This window comes from Argentina anserina, chromosome 3 (assembly GCF_933775445.1).
Source record: "Argentina anserina chromosome 3, drPotAnse1.1, whole genome shotgun sequence".
NCBI classification, from domain to species: Eukaryota; Viridiplantae; Streptophyta; class Magnoliopsida; order Rosales; family Rosaceae; genus Argentina; species Argentina anserina.
This window is the reverse complement of record NC_065874.1, coordinates 32,701,212-32,725,994: the sequence shown is the minus strand read 5'-3', so window position 1 is coordinate 32,725,994 and position 24,783 is coordinate 32,701,212. Positions and strand designations below refer to the sequence as shown.

At 37.5% G+C, this 24,783-nt stretch overlaps 3 protein-coding genes across 3 annotated transcripts; 2 read left to right on the top strand and 1 right to left on the bottom strand.

Annotated features, from left to right (window-relative positions):
* Positions 1-7,080: 7,080 nt before the first annotated feature.
* On the top strand, positions 7,081-8,637 carry LOC126787528 (uncharacterized). Its single transcript, XM_050513395.1, has one exon. It carries the CDS (start codon positions 7,081-7,083, stop codon positions 8,635-8,637), a length of 1,557 nt encoding a protein of 518 aa, XP_050369352.1.
* Positions 8,638-11,935: 3,298 nt separating this feature from the next.
* Positions 11,936-15,146, bottom strand: LOC126786380 (WPP domain-interacting protein 2-like). Its single transcript, XM_050512191.1, has 3 exons — positions 15,023-15,146; positions 13,689-14,858; positions 11,936-12,987 (listed from the first exon to the last, which is right to left on the bottom strand). The coding sequence occupies exons 2-3, from the start codon at positions 14,767-14,769 to the stop codon at positions 12,260-12,262; spliced, it is 1,809 nt and encodes a 602-aa protein (XP_050368148.1). The 5' UTR covers positions 14,770-14,858; positions 15,023-15,146; the 3' UTR covers positions 11,936-12,259.
* Positions 15,147-19,720: 4,574 nt separating this feature from the next.
* LOC126788385 (uncharacterized) lies at positions 19,721-23,278 on the top strand. The gene is made up of 2 exons (XM_050514372.1): positions 19,721-19,795; positions 20,030-23,278. The coding sequence occupies exon 2, from the start codon at positions 20,288-20,290 to the stop codon at positions 23,219-23,221; it is 2,934 nt and encodes a 977-aa protein (XP_050370329.1). The 5' UTR covers positions 19,721-19,795; positions 20,030-20,287; the 3' UTR covers positions 23,222-23,278.
* Positions 23,279-24,783: the final 1,505 nt, after the last annotated feature.

The window sequence follows — 24,783 nt, the reverse complement described above, 5'->3', positions numbered from 1 at the left end:
AGTTGATTATCAGAATTTAACAGTGAAGATTGACTAGTGAAATCTGACATTATGAATATCGATTCGTGGCCAAGGTGATTGAATCGCTACGTCAAAGTCAATCTATGAAATTTAGGCTGAAAAAAGTCAAGATGGGAATTGGAAATGCAATTCAACCTTACATTAAATCTCTGCAAGATGGATTTTACGGCATGGTCATAATGAAGATTATTATATGAATGCATGGGCTTCGAATATTTTTATTCATGATAATCGTTGATGCATTCTAATAGAACAACTTATATCTGTGTAATTTTTTTTTCTTTTTAGCAAATGAAATTTATCATAGGAAAGTTACCCTATAAGAAGTACACTCCAACAATCGTTGATGTTGTTATAAAATGAGTTAACTTGCTTGCTAGATAGTAGAGAGCATGAAGATAGATTGATAGAAAAATAGATGGGGAAAGAGAGGTGTGTAGTTTCATTCTTTACTAGTCCCTTTATATAGGGATACAAGACTTGGTGACCACTCCTAGTTACTTGGTGATCATCCACAATTGCTTGATGATCACTCACAAGTAACTCGGTGAATACACACAAGTAAACATGCTTAGTAATGACACTCACAAGCATCATTGCCAAGGTTCTAAAAAACGCTAGGCGTTAATCGGGAGGACAACTAAAAACCAGCGCCCAGAGGATTAATCGGGGATTAATCGGCCCAAAATTGAGGTGGCCAAGGGTCTCCGAGCGCCTAGGCGGTCCTAGGCGGGGATTTTTAGAACATTATTCATTGGTGTTATATTATACTAGTAAAAATGTTCTAAACTATTATGTGGATAGCCACACTAATAATTATATTTACAACACTCCCCCTTGGATATCCACCAAATAGTTTGGTGTTGGATGCACTTAATGTTGCTTCATTAAAAACCTTGTCAGGTAATAAAACCAATGAGAAAAACAACCATGGTCGAAGGAGAAAAAGAGTGCAACGCACATATGTCCATTGAGCATGGTTGAATGCTCCCCCTGATGATTGCAAACTTTGTTGATGAAGCACATTAATTCGACATTATCTTCCAATTATGTATATTTGGACTTGATTTGGAGGGTCTGAGCTTTCTCCTTTAACTTGAGTCATGGAGAATACAAAACCTTCATGTATGGTGGCTTTGACGTTTCTCACCGAATGGTTTACTTGAGCCACAGAGGATGCAAAATCGTCACGTTTGGCAGTTTTGATCTGACTCACTTGTTTGTTGCATATAAGTGCTTATCACTTATTTTCATACATGTAAGGTTAGAGCAACACAAGAGATACTAGGCTATCTAAAGCCTTTATTGCATAAAAACAAGCAATGATAAATACATATGCTCTTGGTTTCTTAAATAACCATGATATGCATATTGATAAATTTTACCTTTGTAAGTATGCATGATACATAAAAGGATATATGTGGCTAAACAAGCCATTCACATGAATGTATGAAACTAAGCAATATGAGGCTTCTTCAGGAGCTCTAATGCACCCTTAACTTGATAGGGTATGTTGCAACAATTTTTCGAGAATTTGGAAGATTTCATTTAAGTACTCAGTAAGGCAACTTAAGGTAAATGTTGCCATGACGTCATTGAGATTATGACTCTCTGAATTCTTTATAGACTACTTTTGGTCATTTTAAGTTCTTCAGAGATTAGCATTAGGCCATTAACATATACGTTTTATGGCACCTTTAGAGGTAGTTATTGCTTTTATATCTATGAGTAATCGTGTCATGCGATACAGTTCAAGCATTCCTTGCCTTTAATGGATATTGGCACAAAAGCGTTAGGGTATATGAAATCTCCATAATACATCATGTCGTGGCATGATACTGATACAAATATAGTTATATGCGTAAGAGGAGATTAAATTGATAATCGTAACCCTTATCTTATTTGAGAAACCATGTGTCATAATGAACGAAGTTATCTCGCATTATCTACAACACCATCGTTAATCTTCTAGGTTAAGAAAATATTTCATTTAGTGTGGAAATGTCATTTTTCAGTTGGCCAATAATCATGCAACATTTGTATGAGAACGTGATTTAATGTCATCATAGCCCTTGATGATTTTTTAGCTAGCATAAATTATATCGATCATCAATTATCATCAATTATGTAATCCCACTATTCTCATAAGCGCACACTAGCTATCCATATAGCTTATTAATATTGGGTACTCATGTCTATTAAGTGGTTTTCATCCTTTCTTTAGTAGACTTGTCTCTCTTCTAGGACAATCATATCATATGGATGAACTTATTTGAGAATGTGGATCATTTACTCATAACCTCATGTGGAGCGTTAGAGTAATATATATATAGGGTTTTATGACCTCCATTTCATAAGAGTTGAAACTCTGGAAAACTGTAACCTATAGTTATGTTACGCTAAGGTGATTGACATATTAGATGAAATATACAATCATGACATCATCTATAACTGTTTTTACCAGCTTTGTATTTATAGCCTCTATAGCAGCGCTAACATTTTATGTATGACAATCTCATGTGGAGTACCATGTCACATGGACCAACACGTCTTTTACAATTTGAGTGTGGTCTGGACTGCTTGCACATTCTTTTTCGTGCGTTAAGGAACTTTAGTTTGATCATGAGGAATGTAATTAGCACATGATCTTGTCACTTGTGAACTAATTTACTTCACAATTATTGATTAACAAACCCTTCGTACATGATGTATGAGGCTTGATTTGAGATATGATGAATTTACTAATTCATGCTCACACATTAATAATAATTTTTCTCAATGTGAGATACCCATCGTACTTCAGGTAAGCGGCTGAGCATATATATGACTATATGAGACACAATTAATTCACGCCGTTTATTATAAGCGTTATTTCCTCCCCTAACGGCAAGACTATTGTCTTAAAGTGACAAATCATATGTACAATAATGCTCTATTCCTTGATGAAGTTCCTCATGAGAAAATTTCTCAGTAACTAGCTATTACTTAACACTATAGTGTTAGAACTCGACAATCGCAAACTCAACAATGAATCGTATTAGAGTTTGTTGGTAATATTACACACATGATGACCAATTTAGTCATGCATATCAATGCATTAGGCTTGGTGGACTTCTAGTTCATAACCATATATGTCTTGCATTGTTGTGTAATAATATAATCCAAATGAGAGGGTGAATGTTTACCCATCACACACTTTAATACTAAGGTACTTCCCATATAAATATCTTTCATTTTGGTAACATAAATATATGTTCTTCTAGAGTCATCCACCAAGATATGTAGGATCTAGGATACAATTTTACTCTAGGTATAAATAAATATAGAGAGCTACTTAGGATCTTTACAGATCATACCCAAAATAAAGGCAAACTCTTAACATGTAACAGTGAGATATAAAAACTAATCATAGCATCTTAATGCTATTATCAATCACTTCTTTTTGAAAGTGTATTGATTAAAACCCTCTATAGTATGGAGTGCGAAATATGCATATGCCCACAATTCTTGATTCCATCACATGTGTGAAAATCATTTCCAAGATTTTAGGGCACTATCTGTATGGTCTTTACATTTGCCATTTTTCTAATCCACTTGTGGTGGTTATGATTTAGCCATGTAAAACTTGGCGTTATGGTTGTATCATGTACAACCCATTAAAGATGGTAAACTCTTCTAATACATGTATTATATGTAGGTGCGTAATGCAACTATACTCCACTAGATGAACTTGTGCAAAGTCATTGGTAAATCAAATATGTAGCATTTGAGATTGTTGTCATTAATATAGAGTTTTAATGACCAAAAGCATGATCGCATTATGTTGTTGAGATAACATTTCCATAGATGAGATATGTTTGAATTTAGAACTGAGGTTCTTTATATAATCTCATGTTGGAAGCAACTCACCCTCGAATTGTTTTTAGGTTTGAGGCTGACACATACTAGAATTATTCATTCTAGATTTACTCAAGACTATAGGTCCGAGTCTACATAATTAGAAGCTGCATGTGGGGTGAACTTCATGTTTACATGTTGTTATTCAGTGTATATGGGACTACACGCCCGCTTCCATGTCAAGGAGTTTCTAATCCTCTTACAATAGGGAAACATGATGTTTTCATCATATAAATATACTCGCAACTTGTGGTTTAAGTCTATAAATTGGAACTGAGGTCCCAAATTATGGTATTTATATGTGACCATCTTGTTGTAGAATCAATTAAGACCATAACATTCTGAAATGACATACAAGATGGTTGTATATTGGCTCACAAATGCCCCCTTACATACTTGTGAAATTAATAGGGATTCAAGTAATTTTTTCATTCTTTTGTAAAGATGACGTCATTGTCAACTTCCTTGTGAGCATGTTTTATAAGGATCGTTGCTTGGCATAGTAATATTCACATTCAACAATGAATGTCCATTGAAATTTGTAATAATCATACACACCATGATGGATGTGGGGTGACCAAAATGATCATGCACCAAAGCATAAGTATTGGTTGATCGGTGAATATGTGGTTCATAATATGGTATGCCTTAATTGACTTAGTGGTTGCGTATTACAAATCAGATGAGATGACAACCAATTTTTTCCAATATATGCCTTGGGCTGTAAGTATTGGAAGTAGTGAATCGATATTTCACATTGTTCTTATTTTTCAAATTTGTAGTCTCCTATATAAAGGAGAAGAGATATGTCATAATCTATGAATGTCAGAACTATGGTTCTTGATATTGAAATAATTTAAGCTCCATGAGGGAGTACTTCGCTCGAAAACTGCGGTTTCGAGGTTGACATATCTATTGGAACAATGGATCATGGATGAGCTATGAGCTCGAAGCATTAGGTTTGAGACTTTATTATCAGAACATGAGGTTCTAAATATTGATGGTTGAACTTGAGGTTCAAACGCTTACTACTCGAAACTTCGTGCTTGAGGTAGACCAATTTTGAACTTTTAAGTCCATATTTACCATGTACATAGCATGATACCCAATAAACGAATCCAAGCATACATATGTATGATTTGGTTATTACCATATATAAACTTGTGAAAAATATTAAAGAAATAACGTGCGGTGATACGTACTCCATCGCTATATGTGGCTAGTGAAATGCCTTGAATGACATGAATATTGATGTCCACTCACACTAGAATATTGTGCATCAGAATCCATTATTTGAATTTTTACATATCCTCATGGAATGACATAAGCAATATTAGATAATATTCATACAAAAAGAATAAGCAAGTTAAAGTCTAACATAAAGGTATTACCCGAATTGAAGTTGTACGATATATGACTCTTGAATCTCCGGGAGTTTGTATGAAAGACCATTGTGCTAATAACATGTTATAAAATGAGTTAACTTGCTTGCTAGATAGTAGAGAGCATGAATAGAAGAATAGATGGGGGAAAGAGAGGTGTGTAGTTTCATTCTTTATTAGTCCCTTTATATAGGGATACAAGACTTGGTGAGCACTCATAGTTACTTGGTGAACACACACAAGTAAACTTGCTTAGTACTCACAAGTTAAGAAGCTTGTATGGTACTCACAAACATCATTGGTGTTACATTAATACACACTAGTGAAAATGTCCTAAACTATTATGTGGATAACCACACTAATAATTATGTTTACAACAGATGCATTTTTTCAATACAAATAGCGTAATTCACAAGGATACTGCTAGACGTGCTAGCTGCTATAACACCATGCCTCTGATCCACACGAATTCTCAATGTATTTTTGATCAAGTAACTTCCTTCACTCAAAATAAATCTACTGAGTCTTACTCGATTTGATTATCTACCATAGAATTCAAGCATGTGGTGATCGTGGCGTAGGTGTGGTGAATGGTAAAAGTGTCATGGTGTGAATATGAAATTCACATAAATGAAATATAAAGGAAGATAATAATGATTAATAAACACATATCTATCAATAGTCTTTAAGAGAAGTTAAGAGATTTTCCACTCCACCAGAGAATCATTAAGAGATAGGCACACACTATAAAACCCAAGAGTTTTCATACGGCAGGGTTTCCTCCCATTTATAGAGCATGATGGGATCCTAAAGCGATTTTATCTTAATGACTGAGAGAAAAGTTAGTATCAATCACTAACCAATAAAAACATAAAACAGAGAATTTACATGATTGGTCTAAACATTACATCATACGATTTGAAAGCTCAATATTGAGAAATCAAAATATTTGAGGTGGAATTCAAAGAAAAATAGAGGTAAACCCTATCTAGGGTTTTGGTGTGAACTATGAAGTAATGCATGTAGTCCTAAATAGTCTCCTAGTGGGGAGTGTGGGAGGGTGACAAAGTTAACCTCAACCTCAACTTGACGCTAACAAAGTACCGACACTCCCTCTAGCTTGTTTAATTTTCAGCTCAATTTAAATTCTCATAAAAGGAAATAAAATAGAGTGGGGGGTTTTTGTTTTGGTATTATTTATGAATTTTTTTTAGAATTAATATTTATGAGAGTTGAAGATTCTAAAAGAACAGAATTGGAGGAGAGTAGTCACTGGTCAAATTCCCACAAACCTGAAACTCTCTTCACAAATTAAAACAAAGAGCAGTTATATAAAACTCAACTGCTGAATTCGGAAGGCCTCCATCATCTGTTACTTTTATCCTTCTCTCTTTATCTCCCTCTAAGTTTTTTGCTTTGTTTCTGTTCTGGGTTACTGTTCCATTCAAGCTTTGATCGATCAGGCTAGCTCATCAATTTTGCTTAGCTAAGATGTAGAGAATCTCTTATGTTTTTATTGCCTTTCTGACTGCATCTTGATTTTAGGAACGAAAGGAGGATTTTTAGGAAGAAAATTTTCCCAAAGATCAAGTTAAGTGGATTTGCTTCCTAGCCAAGCTACGTTATATTATCTCTATCTCTTAAATTAGGGCTACATTCCATCTTTTACTCCAGCCCACCGGTTCACAAATCCCACTTCAACACAGAAACACAACACATAGAACTGGATCTTGTGTGTTTTCTCTGAGCTGGTTTTGTTTTGTATATTCCCCAAACGGACATGAAGCACCAAGAGATCACTAACGCTGAGGTCAATGAGAGCAACAGCAATGGAGGAGGACTACTGATCAAGCTCAAGATGGCTAAGGTCGAACCTTTTTCAGAAGGAGGTAATCGTAAACCTGAAAAACCTGCTCCTCAATACCCTAAAATCTGTGATATCTGCCAGAAAGGTTTTGAGTCCGGGAAAGCTCTTGGAGGTCACAAGAGAATGCATGTCCAAGAGAGCAAGGGAGTGATCAAGAGCTCTTGGAAATCTCCGAAGCTGGTGATGGTGAAGAACAGTGCCACTGAATTCAGTCCTAGTGCTACTGATTCCAGTGGTGAACCAGTTTGCATAGAATGCGGTAAGATTTTCCCGTCAAAGAAATCTCTCTATGGACACATGAGGTCACACCCGGATAGGCCTTATAGGGGGATTGAGCCTCCTCATTCCGCCAAGAACAGCTCCACCTCAACTTTATCTGATGCTTTGCCTCAGAATAATCACAAGGCAGCTGAGGATCAGCAGATTGATTCTGCTGGGACAGCTCGAATCAGGTTCGGGCCTTATCCAAAAAAGGTCCGCGATCGTGATCTGTTTAAGATTGTGCCTAGCTGGTCTCAAACTGCAAAACGAGGTAGGAAAGGTACTAGTTTATCTGACACCAACTCTGAGAGTGATGAGGATTGTGGTGATAATGATGCTGATGATGTTGATGATGATGATGATGATATGAGTGAAGCTGTCCATGATTTGATGATGTTAGCTCAAGCCAATCCAAAAGGAACTGAGGAGGCCACGAACAGCAATTTCATGACCATGAAACTAGAACACGATGTGAAGGACAGAAAGGTAATTGACTATCTGGGTCTAGCCAAGCAGAAGAGGAAGCATATACTTGAAATTGAGGAGGATGGAGATATGGTAAGTGGTTTTGGTCTAGGGAAGTCCAGGAATCAGTTGCAGTTGGGATTGAACTTGAAAGAGGACAGTGAAGAGGAGTTATCAGATAGTGAAAACTCCGAAAGCATTGTGCTTGCAAACATGATGAATAGGAAGAAGAGAAGGAGGATGAAATTGGAAGACTTGGAAGGAGGAGTTGTTGTAGCTCAAGATCACCAACATCAGAGCCATTATCACAAGGTTTATACTTGCAGTCTTTGCAACAAGTCATTCCCAAGCCACCAAGCATTGGGAGGACATATGTCGAGCCACAACAAGCCCAAGAACAACAATACACAACACTCTGTGGAACATGATCATCATCAATCTGGTTCTGAAGACACGAACAATGACAATGCTAATCTCACTAACACAGCCATCCGAGTTGACCATGATCATTCTGAAAATCACCAATGCGGAATCTGCCACAGAACCTTTCCAACAGGTCAAGCATTGGGGGGTCACAAGAGATCTCACTGGCCCGGTCCAAAGGATCAAGCTCAATCGAGCCAGACCGGACGCAAAGGCCCTCTCGACATTGACCTAAATGAGCCTCCACCTATGGAGTATGAACAAGGTATGGACCACTCTGGAGCTGGTTATGCAACTTCTTCTTGCAATTCAGTTGCTTAAATTAGTCATTCACTTGATCAAGCTCTTTCAGTGGCAGCTAGCTAGAACTAGAGCTAGAGTAGAAGTAGTCGATCTTTGGTGTTTTTGATAGTGCAGTGTTGGCTTTTCTAAAACGCATGCTCTTCCTTGTTTGCTCATGTAGGGTCAAATGGGTACCTTGTCCTTTTGTGTTAAATTTCTTCATGGAAAGCATGGATGGTCCTGTGATAGATTTAAAGATCTTGAAGGTCATACTGTTTTACTTTAGGATCATGATGATGTAAAGAATCTGAATGTACATTGGTTTCTTTTGGAATTTCAATTTCTCTAGTATTTTCCTCGATATAGTTCATGATTCTACATTTGATTGCTTAGCTAGTTTGATTCCAAAAGCTTCAGCACCATATATTCTCTTTTGTGTGGAAAGCCCTTTGAGATTTTATAGTCATGGCTCATGATCGAGCAACTTGTATAGATATCGTGTGAGTTGTTGCCATTTGGTTTGATTTGTCATATAGGAGATGCGAGACTAAGAACATAGCACTATGTAGTGGAAGTCCATCACAGGGTGTCATTTTTCTAACAAAGTCAAGACTCAAGAGCTCGTTTACATGTCAGCTTAAACTAGGAAGAATCATTCCTTTTCTATCGTTCAGTTTACTTGTTTGTTTTTACCAAAGACCAAACCATAAAGATGGAAAAATATATATATAAATAATCCAATTGGTCCCTTTAAGCAACTTGTTAGAGCTTGGGAAGTTGGTCGACGTATGAGTTATGAAAACTTGAAAAGGTCCAATCCTAGTGTACACAACTGAAAGAGATGTCAACTTTCTTCTATATCATCTACCTTAATTACAATATCAAAACAAGAAGAAACAACAGGTCACAAAGCACAAAGACACAATTATTTGTTAATGCCTCACCAAGCTTAAGTCATTTCTTCTTCATGACCAGGTAAAATAATAGGACAACAAAAAACGTGTCAAGATTAATTAGGCAATGTACATATAACATGATTGCCAAAATCAAATGTACCTAATACAAAAGTACATACTCTCAAAACAATCCATACACAATATATATTTCACACAATTTACTAATGTAAATATATATTATTCGATTAATCTGACTAGCATAAATATTGTTCGATCGTGTGTGTAGATCAGTTTGATATAAACCCTGCAAATTCAGCGGAATGTCTTTCCTGTCAAAACAACTGTGTTTACATGTAAAATTGCTTATATACTTTAATGATAACTTGATATGTGTCAAGTGACAAAGTTATGGTATCATTTTTGTAGGGTTATTACTTGTGAAATTGTTCAAATGGTGATTAGAAGGGAGTAGGTGGAGGCTGCATATATATCTCTCAACTGTTTTATTAACAAATTCTCGTGACCTCAAACTTTCTCTGTTCAAAATCATTTGACGTTTAAAAGACATTATCACCTTCCTCACGCCATTTTCTTTACTTCCAACCAGTACCAATGTACCCTATTAAGGAACTTGGTACTAGGATATGATGATTCACATACATTTAGGTTTCTTAATTTGTTTGCTTGACTTCATCTGCTCTCTGATTCTGATATTTATGTCCAGAATGTGGTTGTGTTTGCGTTCATATCTAACTTAATGTGACCTGTGATTCCACTAGTGCTGCTCTAGGGTTTACATACCCAAAAATAAATTAGCATTTGGTTTATGTATCGATAGTTTGATACAACATTTTCTATTTGCTTATGTGTTAGTGTGTCACCATGTATATTAAAAGTACCTATCTATTATCAGCCTGAGATTCATTTACGCAAAAAAAGCTTTTACAAAATTTGATTTCTAATTTTCTATCATGCATTGTATTTGTTTAATGTGGCAATTACACATTCAATATATGTGCATGCTCATCTATTAAATTCTTTGACCAATTCTTGGATACAGAATTAGAGTTCGTGTGCGGGCATAGACTCATGAGATTAATTTCATTACCAATTAACGAATTAATCCAGTGTGACTCTATATCAAAGCTCCTCCTGATTAAGAATGTTGAACGAATTTGCTTGAGCTATGCATGAACATGCTTTAGTTTGGGGATATCGTTATTAATTTGGCAAGCAATGAAATGTTTCATGAAGCAATATATGGTATCAAATCTTTCACACGCAAACAATATATGAACAAAGGCTGCTGGCTTTGATCTTCCCATTTATACAGAACATTTACTGTAACTATCTTATATATATACTAATAACACAGAAATGGAGCTCATACTTTTGCAAATATATTCATCACATTTACTGCGAAACATCGTCAATGTAACTCGGTTTGGCCTGAGCATATTCACTCCTCTCGTAAAAACTACTCTTGTATTTCTTATTTATCAATAGTTATAGAGACTCGCAGCGAGATTGAGACCATGGACTCGGGGAGAGGACTCCTTAATTCAGGATAGGAATGACAACTGACGACATTGTATCATTGAGTCTCTCGTTCTTCTTATCCTACATCTCACTTAGGGAGGAAGATCTATAAAAGAAGAAAGATGAGAGACCGAGAAGAGATAAGTTTGCAGAGGACAAGTTTGAAACAACACAATAGCTAGCGGAGACTGCTGCTGTTCAGGTGGCAGCAAATATTGATTTGAGCTAGTTTCTGAGCACATGCAGTTAAAACACTGCAAATACTAATGATCAAGGGCGTGCAAGGTATACCCTCTCCCTCCCATGTAAGCTACTTACAAAATTACTTGCCTTCGTGGAATGCAATGTTTACAAAGGAAGACACACTGATATGTGACAAGTGATAACTGGGTAACTCAACTCATGCTGGCCGTTCTTTTGCAGGAGGAAGAGTTTGGACAAGAAATTCTCCAAGAAGTCATTCAGTTTATTCAATTCGATAAGAGAGGTGCTGGCTGCCAGAGAGGCACCAATTTGTAATCTGTTTTGAGTAGGCCAGAGTTTATTGAGCATCAAGTACTGAGGGAGCTAAGTGTTGAACCTTAATAGTTTAATAATTAAATTTCAAACTGTGCTGTCATGCTCTATGATGCGGTGCCTAATGTCAATTTTCAACTAAGAATGTTAATCCATTCAAGGGCTCGTAAACTCGGGTAGAAATTTGGGAAGATCAGCTTGAGTTGAAAGTCTTGAGATAATAACACATGCCATAAATGGGGGTTTGTAGCCTGCAAAGTATTAGTCTTATCCTTGATGGACTCCACTACACATCCAACACAACCGCAACAAGAATGAAAATAAAATAACTTGAACCGTATCAACACCATAAGTTACAGTTGATTCAATGTCAATCAAAACCAGCAAGGGTAAACACATCTTTAGCTAAATACTATTGTCATATAACATAAGTTACAGATGACTCAATGTAGATCAAGGAACTAGCCAACTAGTTTACAAAACGAACTCAGCGAAGGGGAGATAAATACAGTATGGCTTTGTATCAAGGTTATAATTTCCAGATGAAAGCATTCCCATAAGAAATCGAGAATTATTACTATATGTTACAAAGGAAAGGAAAGGAAAAAGAAAAGAATGAGGGAAAAAAATGTTCTCATAATAATACAGAAAAGAACTTAATATCTGCCTAGAGTGGTTGAGAATACACAGAAAAAAAAGCAATACGAGACTCAGGTGGGTACAGCCACCCCTTGAGGAGGGGATGACTGAAACAAAAAAAACCAGATGGCAAGGACCAACAAAAGCGACTGGACAAAAATACATGAGCCAACCTTACACAATTTCATCGGCATGGCGAGAACCTCTTCTGTCTCTAAAACACCTCTTCCCAATTCCTCTGTTCGCTGTTTTAGCTTTGCAGCCCTAATTTGTTGTTCCCCAAGCTTGTTCAGTATCCATGATTGTTCTCCAGCCACTGCTTCTTGCTCCTCAATGAGGGTAATATGATCACCTGCAGCGATTTTCACCTTCTTTGTTGTTGCTTTTATTACAATTAACTCCACCTCTGCTTCAATCTTTTGCCTAAACAGGCCCTCAACCTCAATCTCTAGCTCTCTATATTGTTCCTCCTGTAACTCTATGTTACTACCTGATTCTTCTTTAAAAGACTTGCTAACGTTAACAATATCTTCCAGTTCAGCAACCCTGGACTCCTTCACAACAAGCCTAGCCCTAGTCTCATCCAGTTTGCCTTCCATAAGTTTCACATGATGTTTCAAACTTGATATCTGTGCTTCCAAGGAATCAGAAAAAGCTCGTCCAATCTTTTCAGAACCCACTTGATCAGATAAGTTGGATTCAAATTTTTCCGGATCACTTGAAGAAGGGTCAACAGACTTCACTGGATGATCAGTTCTTGATATAGGTTCTCTCCCAATCTCCCTAAATTTCTGAACCTCTGCATGAGTATACATGATTCAATTAGCAAAAGCTAAAGCAGAAAAATTCCCTAAAATTCTTTGCCTTAGTCTACCCCTCTTAAAGTAGTGAAAAAAAAGGTCGCCAGTAGCTGTTGCAGGAAACAAACAATTAATATGGATGAAAAATACTATTTAACTTAATGAAAGAGAATGATCACTTCTTTGAAAAACCAACCATAACCCAACAATCAAAGAATTATGAATTTCAAGGAAAATTATTTTTCTTATGGGACTACTTTTGGAGGGGGAAATAAACAACCCCTAGGAGAAATATGATTAATACATGTGTCAACCATGAGGTAAGAAACTATGGAACACTTTTTCCTCCAAAACAAACAGATGGTTAAAAAAATGCGACAACGTGAAAGATTTCTAGCTTACAAGGGAGCATAAATTACCAAAAAGTTTAATTGAGATCAGGATTCCTGTAAAATGTGACAGTTTTGCATAATGAGGTATCCAGCCATCTAATGGGTCCTATTTTATGAGATCATTTCTACCTTGCCCTGATAATCCAGAAATGACTAAATCAAACCATTTCAAGATTGAGAACTAATAAACACCAGGCCAGCAAAAAGAAGATTTACGGACTTCACAAAAACAATGTATACAAATAGAAAAGCAATGTGGCAATACCAGAACTACCTTACAAAAATTTTCTAGTTTAAAATGGACTAACCTTTCTGGAGTGCGTCTTGTACAGTTTCAAAGTTGAACATAGACTCAGCTAGAGCATCCATATCAGCAAAGGACCCATGCTTCTTTTTCTTGTCTAGCTTGCCTAGCCAAGACAAGTCGGCATCTAGATCTTGTGAAAAATCTTCAACTTCTGCCGCATTCTCTCTCCGAAAACCAGTTTGAACTTCTTCACTGAATTGTTGGTCACTTGCATGAGCTTCATCACTATTTTCTCCCTCCTGACTCATTGACCGTCTACTTTGCTTCCCGTTACTGGACATAGCCGCAGCCTGCACAAAGACAAAGTTGGAGCTTCTCGAGTCAGATTCCATGCTGGAATGAGAGTTCTCCTTCTTGATTTTGACCCTGTCTCCTCTATGCTTCTTACTGCTCTCACTCCGTCCCCTTCCCTGTTGAGCATTTTGAGCTGAACTATTCCGACCCTTTGTGCTAGCATTCTTCGCCCTACTCCTCGGTTGAGTCTCTGCTAAAGGCACGTCATACTTTCCCTTCGGAACACTGGCAGCTGTAGAAGACTTGCTACTGCGATCCTCACTGTTCTCAGAATCCGCACAAGCAGTAAAAACAGGACTGCCCACATATCTAGAATCCGAACTACCACCACCATATCCAAACCCAACACCAACTCCCACATTTCTCATCATATTCACGGATCCAACCGACCCCTCACTGTTATTATTATGATCAACCTCCACCGGAGTATTCCTACCCTTAACCGGAATCTCATTTCCAGACATACCCCTCTTCCTACTAGAATCATCTACCAAACTCCCACCCCCATCATTCCCCACATGCCTCGGAATTCGCTTCCACCTCCTCAAACCCTGCCCTTTCGGAGCAGAATTCGACCCTACAACCGGAGACTTCCCGGCCGAAAGAGCCAAATCCACTACTGAGGGAGCAGTGCCAACATGATTCTCACTAGTCCCAGGTCCATTTCCAAACCCATTATCACATGCCCCATTGTTCCTAACCTCAACACTATCCCCATCATCATGGGACACTACCGGTTCAGGTTTCACAACATTATTATCATCCACAGATTCACTACCCAAATCCATTAACACACTTAAAACACAAACTCCCCAATTCAAATTGGATCAAGATCGAGAACAAGAGCAACCATCATTCCAGCTCATGGCCCCAAAATCTATACCAAAAATATCAAAATTCCCAAAATCAAAAATTTGATCTTTCAACACTACTAAATCAAAAAACCCACAAAACAATCAAAAACAGCACGAAATGAAAGAAAGATTAAATCTTTCACTGATTGAATCAACGGAGGTGTGATTAAGAGAAAAGGGTACGTACCGTTTGTGGATTAGCTTCATTTATTGAGGTCGGTGATGGCAAATTGGGAGGACATTGGAAACCCTATATTGTGATCGGATTTCCGATTTTATATCGATCAGATTAATTATTTTTTCTTTTCTTTTTCTTTCCGGGTGTTGTAATAATTTGGATTTAAAGAAATAAATGAATTAAATAAATGGGGGATGTTAACGTGGAAACGAACGAGAAGAGCCACATGCATGGGGTGGATGGCCTACAACGCATTGGGCACCGCTGGCTCTGATCTGTATATGACGAGGTCTTTGTTTTTTAGTTCTCTCATTTTCTTTTTCTTAACATACTCCAAAGTACGGTTTAAGGTCTATTTGGGACTTGAAATCGTACAGTCGTACTGTGAACTAAACCGGCTCGGACCGAATCCAATGTAACAACCCAAATCAAACGGTAACCCAAAACAAAATCAATTGGTTTCGTCCAATTCAAACTAAACAAAACCCTCATGATCCAAACACACGCCTACCACAATTGTGCTCTACATGTTGGCATATCCGACATTTGAACTCCAAATTATGTGGATTAGTCCATACCAAAATCTGTTTATTCTGAGCTGTATGAATGTATAATTAAGTTGTAAGCAATGAGGTGATTCCCAATTTATCTATGAAGCTGTAGAGTTCAATTAAGTTGAGGTTAATCTAAACGAGGAGAGAGTGGAGTAGGTTCGATTCCTTCCAATGACAAATTACAAAAAAGAAACTTCTAGAGGTGACTGCAGTATTACCTCATCATGCAATACTACTATTAACAACTGGCTAGTAGGGAAATTCCACTTGCATCATGGAAGTGTATGCCCTAAAATAATCACGACGTACTCTTTCACAGAACAAGAGTAAGTTGATGTTATATATCCATGGCCAGTCTCCATTCAAAAAGAGAAAACAGAGAGAGCCTCAGTGTCCATGAAGTTGTAGTAAGGACCCAAGGAGGTGCTTATAATTAATTAGAAAACTTAATAGTACATACATATTGAAGCTTCGTTGAGCTTGGTAGTTCGAGGTCGATCATCTCCAAGTTTTGTAGGCAGATTTGGGTTCGTATAATTTTACTCTTAACCGATTGCCGAGAGGTAGTGTCGACTGTGTCGGTGTTATTACTTGTAAATTCTGATGAAAGAGTTGGAAATGGTGGCGATGGCCGGCTCTTTCTCATACCAAATTACTTGTCTGGTGATACCGTCATATATGTTTGCTCACTTCATTCCTCGCCAGTATCGGGTGTCATCGACACATGTATAATTATTTCCCTAATTACATGCAGCCTAGAATCTAGGCCCTAGATACTGTCTTCTTCTTCTCTCCTTACCTAGCTAGGTTAGCCCATAATCTCATATAGTCCTTCAAATTTAGATTTTGGTATGAAATTTGATGGCATAATAAATTAATAATGGGTCTTCTTCAGTGTCAATTGTACGTGTTCTATTCAAAACTTAAGCTTAGATTTTGAAAATAATATCGTGAATGTTACCGATAATATTTGACTTTTGAAGTATATAGATTTTGGTGTTCTTGTTCAGTCGTCTCTTTGAGCAAAAGCATCGTAGATTGAATAATCCCACTTCAGCAAGCTAGCAGGCTTATTAGCTACTTTTATTGGGGTCTAATTATGAGACAATCAAATAATCAAACTCACATTTTCATATAAAGCTATATAGTATATAGCATAGCTTTTCAGGTGCGGAGGTCTGTATTTTAAGTTAAGGTACGGATTTTCATTTTTTATCAACTTTTCAATCGAGTTTTCACATCTCTACCGTCCAATATCTAGTTTATAATGTATAGATCATCTCCACAAAATTTCAGCCAATTTTATGATCGTTAAAGTATCAAACTAATCAAAACCAATTGACGTATTGAATTTGCTGAATCTGAACCGTTCATATTTTGAGTAAAAAATCGAAGTTATGAGTACCTTAACGGTGATGGAATCGGGTGAAATTTTGTGGAGATAATCTATACGTTATAGCCTAGATATTTGACGGTGGAGATGTGAAAACTCGATCGAAAAGTTGGTTAAAAATAAAAATCCGTACCTTAAGTTAAGATAAGAATCTCCTTACCCGAAAAGCCCCGTAGTATATAGTACTTTCATTGGTTCTTGAAGTTTATTGTCGTACTGGGAAACTATGTTCAAAAGCCAAAGACCAAGCAAAGAGAAACTAAACTATTGAAAAGAGATTAAGCTTTTTCAGTAGATCGACTGGGAATTGAAAACTGTTAGCGATAAAGGATTCTGGTTGAGACAATTTATCTGTCTCAGAAAGCCTTTCCAGCCTTCCAGATTTGCCCAATATATCATGCATCCGTCCAAGTGAAAGTATCCACTATCCAATCATACAGTAACGTTGTTTTCACATACAGTATATATGCTCTCAGATTACATCAAGCTGGGGGTTTATATATCAATCTGGTTCCACATATCTAGTTAGGTAGCTGCAGTAATATGATTGATGATACGGCAAACCTTAAAGAAGCATTTGAGCACCGCAACAATTAATGAAGGAAACACACGATATAATTAGAATAATTTATATAGTTGTGTAAGGTAGCTAGGTCTAACATGGTACAAGAACGATTAGTCTATTCAGACTTAGTTGGGATATAAATCTATACATCCAATCATATATAGTAAGTTTTTGCTGGAATAGGAGTGCTAGATAAGTAAATTTAGTGTTGGTAAGCAACTTATAAATCATAGTTTGGTAGAAGCAGAATACTAGTGTGATTCATAGGGTAATTAGCATGACCATTCTACTGTACTGGTTCAAAAGACTAAATGAGGGACTAATCTAATAGTCACTGATGACCCTTTTTTCCCTATGAAGCTCAAATATATTTTTATAACTTGTGATTCAGTACGTATGAAAATCTAAATTTTAAATATAAATAAACAAACAAATAAAATTAAGAATAACCTAATCAAAAATTGTGATTCTGTTTCTCTTCTTTCTTTTATATAAGATATAAATTTTCTCCAAACATGTCTACTTCTAATCCATCATTCAGCCCGGTGGACAATGGCGGATCTTGAATGAGTGTTTAGAGGATGCTTGATTTAGAATTGTAATTTATGGAGGATTTGAAATTTGGCCGCAGGGCAAAAAATGTTTTTTGACAATGTACTCAAAATACTATGTGATTCACTTTTGAACTGATTGTTTTACATTATCTACATCAAAATACCTCCAAACATATGTAAGCGAGGGTAGATGAAAAACAAACGTAGAAAGCCAGAAATCCCAAATGGGAAAATCTCCAATTCAATCATGACATCCCGTGCTCACTAGAGGAGTGGAGGCCGCACATAACTTCTTAATAGAATGGTGGAGTGAGTCCGATCTCAAATGCAATTTATCACTCTAATTTAAGAATTATGCTTTAGTTTTTAGGGTTAGAGATTTAATTTTATGGAAAAAAAATGGGAGAAGAAGACACAAGAGATAAAAAGAAAAAAAAATTGGTGGTCCGTGTGAGATTAGAGAGCTTAGCGTGGGAGGAGATTGGGTGTGAGTGTGTGTATGTGTAGGTGTTGGTGGAGGGATTGAGTGTGAGAGAGAGTGGAGGAGATTGAGTGTGGGTGTGTGTATGTGTAGGTGTTAGTGGAGAGATTGAGTCTGGAAGAGAATATGAGATGCTAGCCCTAATTAAAAAAAATTAATATCAATTTTTTTATCTTTCTATTTGACTTGAAAATGCTTGAGTATCCTAACTTTGCACTAAGATCCGCCCCTGACTTTACTTACAGACTGCTCTATGTAATACAATGTTTAGTAACTAATATGATTATCTGAAGTTCAGTGATTAATTGATAATGTTTCCTGCACATTCAACCATATCAGGCACACCCCATTTTTGTACAGCTAGACTAGGGAAGTGTTGAAGAAGGTAAAAAGTTTATATTTACATAGTTCAATCATTTGCCAAATAGTTTTACCATGGATGAGATATACAGAAAATTAACTGTTCTGGTCATTGGAGAATCCTCTTTACCTGAAAATTTAACAGAGATTTCACTTGAAATGGCAGTCCTCTCCTCCTCCTCAGTCCACAGTTGGACTGGTCTTTGGTCCAATTTCCCATACAAATATATTCAAACTCTGCCTGATGACGACTGCACACACAGGGAGAAGAGAACCCTGCCATTGCCAATTATATAGGTTTTGGGAAAATAACACATTTTTAGTTTTTTCTTTTTTGGTGCAAGAAAATCATATACTATTATTTCCACCCCAGTTCAATTTGAAACCCATGAACTCCATTACCAACAAGCTCTGAGCTTATGGTTCCTCTCCCAATGTCTTTTTCTCCAAGTGCTTTCTGACCAATCTTTGGCTTCTGTGACTATCAAATGAGAGAGCCCCATGCACATTACATTAAAAAATTGGAATATTAGTGAGAGATTACTCTGTCAAGCACATAAAACAAAAATAAATTGGCAAATCCCAGAACATATTATTAGATTACTAGGGCAGTGTTAATATAGTAATCCTATGCATTTAACCCTCATCTGCAACTTCTTTTTAAGCACCATTGTTTAATGATTCAAAAAAACCCACATACAGATCCAACCCATATACATTAATACAATACATTAGATTCCTCCATCCATATCTATACTGCTATACAGCTTGTTCATTACATAGAAAGAGAAACACAAGGAGTGGGCTTCTGAGGATTCTTGTGTTGCTGCAAAGTAGGACCTGTCCCTTTATTTGATCTTAGCCTCTTCTCTAAGGTAAGAAAGTTGAATGATTTCTTTTGATTCAATGTTGCACTAGTTTGGACTGTTATATTGATTAAATGTTGCTTCTGATTCTGCTATTTATCCCTCTCCATTATTTCTGAGCAAGAACTTAAATGATTGAAATGTTCACAGCCCTTCACAGCTCTTCACAGCTCTCACAAGCATATAAATGCATGAAAGAAAAAGAACCATCATTTGATTTCTCTCTCCTGGTCAAATCTGCAGGATAAACTTCCTCTGACCCAAAGAGACAGAGGCCCACAAGGATGGACATCAATGGCTGCAGATTTCTCCTGTTCTGAGTTTACTGTTGCATTAATCTTCTGCCACAGTCACACCCCTCTAATTGCATCTTTCCAAGCTTAAACAAAAGGCTGATTCTGATACTTTGAAGCTCACAATGTTCAAACAACACATTGCAGAGAAACACAAGCAGTAATCTTGACTACTCAAGAGCGAGCAAGATAGATCTAAAAAGCTACCATGAATGAAGAACAAGCATCAAAATCTCCTCAACTAGACACAATGGTCTCCAATGGCCTCACCATCAAAACCTCCTCAAACACTTCCACAACCAATACAACAACAACAACAGGTAAAGACAGCTCCTTGCCTTCTCCAAACATCCAATCCTCACCTATATACTCCCCTACTCTAGTCTCCCCATGTTCCTCAGCATTTGTCTCAGCTCTTCAATCCCCATATATCTCTCCCAGAGTCCTAAGCCCAAAACCCCAAGAAAACCCTACTCATCATCATCACCACCAACAACAACAACCTTCACCACCCATCTCCTACACTCACTCTGATGACATCCCAAGCAGTTCATACACACCCCCATCAGACCAGTATGAGTACTCAGACAATGATCCAATGAAGCTCATGTTTGACTCTTCTGCCCCTCCAAGAATCTCTTTTTCCTTCCCTGTCCCTCGGATTTCCTTCGCCAAAGGCGGCTCTGTTTCCCCTGCTCGAAACTCAAACGCCAAGCTCAGAAGCTGTGATGTCTACATTGGCTTCCACGGTCAAAACCCGAACCTAGTTCGGTTCTGCAAGTGGCTTAAGTCCGAGCTCGAACTCCAGGGCATTGCTTGTTTTGTTGCTGACAGGGCTAAGTACTCTGACACTCAAAGCCAGGAGATTGCTGACAGAGTCATCTGTTCTGTTACTTATGGAGTTGTGGTTGTTACTAGTTCGAGTTTGCTTAACCATTTGAGCATGGAGGAGATCAGGTTCTTTGCGCAGAAGAAGAATCTGTTCCCCGTGTTTTTCGACACGGGGCCGGGTGAGATCATGGGCCTGTTGAACTACAATTTGATTGATAAGGAGTGTAAGGAGGCCATTGATGGTTTGATGAAGTGTAGTGAGTTTAAGCTTGAGGCCAATGAGGGTAACTGGAGGAGCATTGTGTCGAAAGCCGCCGGGGTTTTGAGGGGAAAGCTTGGGAGGAAGAGTGTGTCATTGAGTGAGATTGAGTCTGTTGATGAGCTTCCGTTTCCGAGGAACAGGTTTTTTGTTGGGAGAGAGAAGGAGATGATGGAAATCGAGACGGCATTGTTTGGTTCTTGTGGGGATTATATGGAGCAGGAATGCTCTGTGGTCAAAGGAGAAGCTAGTGGACAATCTGAAGGTTTGGCTGATGAGGAGAGTGAAGTGGTTACTACTAAAGGGAGGTACATTAATTTGGAGATTGGGAAATGTAAAGAGCCTAATTTGGAGGCTTGGATTGAGCCTGTTGTGGGGAGAAGTTCCTTCAAGAGGTCGAAGCATAAGAAGTCGAAAAGTGGGAATTGCAAGAGCTTGGGGAGCAGTGTGATCTGCATAAATGGGGTTCCTGGCATTGGGAAGACTGAGCTTGCATTGGAGTTTGCTTACAGGTATTCGCAGCGGTATAGGATGGTGTTGTGGATTGGGGGTGAAGCTAGGTATTTTAGGCAGAACATATTGAATCTGTCTCAGAATTTGGGATTGGATGTGAGTGCTGATCCGGAGAAGGATCGGGGGAGAATCCGCAACTTTGAGGAGCAAGAGTGTGAGGCATTCAAGAGGGTGAAGAGGGAGTTATTTAGGGACATGCCTTATTTGATTGTGATTGATAATCTTGAGAATGAGAGGGAGTGGTGGGAAGGGAAGGATCTGCATGACTTGATCCCAAGGAACACAGGAGGGTCTCATGTGATCATTACTAGTAGATTGTCCAAGGTAATGAATTTCGACACAATGCAGCTCCCGGCATTGCCGGTTTCAGATGCAATGGTTTTGATTAGAGGGAGAAAAATGAAAGAGTATCCATCTGAGGAGTTGGAGTATCTAATGAAGTTTGATAAGCAACTAGGGAGGCTGAGCTTTGGTTTGTGGCTGGTTGGGTCACTGCTCTCGGAACTAGCTATTGAGCCTTCTGCTCTATTTGAAGCTATGAACGAAATTCAACTTGATGAGGGATCACCTTGCCCTTTCTTAAGCATCACTGAAGAGCAGTACTACAAAAACAATCGCTTCCTGATGAAAGTCTTGTCTTTTTGCTTTGATGTGTTGCAAGAATCGAGGGGGAAAGCACACGTTCTTGCCTCGAGAATGCTTCTTGTTGGTGCCTGGTTTGCCCCGACGCCTATTTCCTTGACTCTTCTTACCACTGCAGCTAAGAATATGCCTGCTACAAAAAGCCGGCTCAGGAAGTGGACTAATTGCATGAGTGTCACATTTGGTTGCTTCACACCGCAGACATGGAAGAACACTGAAGAAGACTCGGCCCTTCTTCTTGTCAAGTTAGGCCTAGCGCGTACGGCAAAAAAGCCATTCGGAAATTGGATTCAGTTTCATCCCATAACTCAGGTGTACACAAAGAAAAAAGAAGGTTTAGTAGCTGCCAAGGCAACAGTTCAGGGCATTAGGAAAATTGGTAATCCATTGGTGAACTTAGACCATCTATGGGCTACTGCATTCCTTGTTTTTGGATTCAAATCTGAGCCTCCTCTAGTCCAACTCAAGGCAATCGACATGGTTCTGTATATCAAAAAGACTGCCCTCCCACTCGCGATTAGGGCTTTCACAACCTTCTCCAGGTGCAACTCGGCATTGGAACTCTTAAAGGTGTGCACAAATGTCCTAGAGGAGGTAGAGAAGTCTTTCGTCTCCCAAATACAAGATTGGTGCCACGGCTCACTGTGCTGGAAGAACAAGCTACAAAGTAACCAGAGAGTGGACGAGTACGTGTGGCAGGACGTGACGCTGCTGAAGGCCACATTGCTGGAGACGAGAGCGAAATTGCTGCTACGAGGCGGGCATTTTGACAGCGGGGAAGAGCTGTGCAGAACTTGCATTAGTATCAGGACGGTGATGCTGGGTCATAACCACACTCAAACCTTGGCAGCTCAAGAGACATTGGCAAAGCTAGTAAGAATGAGGAGCAAGATATAATGAAGTAATGGCTCCTCTGTGCAAAACTTTTGTCACAAGCAATCTCCTTTGTTGTAAGGAGCTCAGTTTTGTTACCACTGTAATCAAACTAGTTAGTTGTAATATTTTCTTCTCTGGCTCTTGCAATCTGCACACTGAAATTGCAGTCAAAAGAAACCAATTTTGCACATAGGAAAGCACGGTGAATTTTTACCACCGAGAGCATTAAAAAAGAATGGAGATAGGTTTTTTCGATGATAGAAGGGAGGGAGGTTGGGGACAGTGGTATCCTAACTCCTAAGTGCTCAAAATCAAGGGTCCCATGATGATAGATAAAGCCGTAGCTGTCTGGTATGGTCCGTATGGAGTGAGTCAGGGTGACAATGGTCCATAACACATAATCAATATCCGAGCAGTGACAGTTGAGACCAAGGAAGGACTGAAATATCGATACTGTATTTAATATTTTCGTGAAAGATTTCATTTTTTACATATGGATATATTTTTTATATTCAAGTATTTTTTTATGAAATTTTTTAAAATTTTCCGATATATATAAAAAATTTAAATAAAATAAAAAATCGTTGGTTAAAATAATTGAACCTCTGATCAATCATTTTGCAAGAACAAAACTGTACCAAATTCTATTGCACCAACTTGTTATTATATATGATTTTTTTAATATATATTATATTTTATGTCTCAACATTCACCTAAATTAAAAAAAACCGAACTAGTTGTTGAGAGGAATAGAACCTCATTCACCTCATTACAATATTCACAAAGTTATGATTATGATCAAAATCGATAAATATTTGATCTGAACGGAAACCATCAGTATCACCCACAGTCAATCACCTATGACCCTTATGATTGGCATATAGTCAGTATATGCAAAATTATAAAATGGAGGTATCATTTAATTATTATTCTTCACAATATACTTAGGGTTCTACTCATGGACATGATGAAAATAGTCAAAATTTTGTACCTCATAGATCAACTATGTGGTTCTAAATCACTCATGCAATTTCATATTTAATGTATTATATGTAAATTAGGCGTGATGACTTAGTATCCTTTTGAGTTCTTAGCCATAAAAATTATATATTTTAAGAAGATTTTTAATAATTCTCTACAATTATTTCACCTCAAATTACTACAACTCATTATAAACATATAGTTTTATAATAATTTCTTATGACATATAGTAGATAATTGATCAAATAAACATCTCTCAAAATTTCATTCAAAATTTTCATGTTTTTATATAAATTTCCATCAATTTACTCAATTATTTTTTAAAATTTAAATTTCTCCGAAATTTTCAATTTTCACTCTCAAAATTGCCGTTTTCGCCAAAATTTTAGTCTATGGCTACAACTAAGTCAATGAAAACCCAACAAGTAAATCAAATCAAATCAATATAAATTCTTTTCATTTCATTCAAATTGGTAAGAATACTCAATTTACGCATACACAGGACAAGTTCCTTATTTTTTCACACCAATCAAAGCTCATTACACAAATACACCTAGAAATAGTAATGTAAACTATTGAAATATTTGTTGTTTGGTTCCCAA

Excerpts from the sequence above, each read along its gene's own strand:
- LOC126787528 (XM_050513395.1), top strand. The coding sequence starts at position 7,081 with ATGAAGCACCAAGAGATCACTAACGCTGAGGTCAATGAGAGCAACAGC.
- LOC126786380 (XM_050512191.1), bottom strand. The coding sequence starts at position 14,769 with ATGGATTTGGGTAGTGAATCTGTGGATGATAATAATGTTGTGAAACCT. Across the intron at positions 12,988-13,688 it reads ACAAGACGCACTCCAGAAAG|AGGTTCAGAAATTTAGGGAG; the intron begins GTTAGTCCATTT and ends ATACTCATGCAG.
- LOC126788385 (XM_050514372.1), top strand. The coding sequence starts at position 20,288 with ATGAATGAAGAACAAGCATCAAAATCTCCTCAACTAGACACAATGGTC.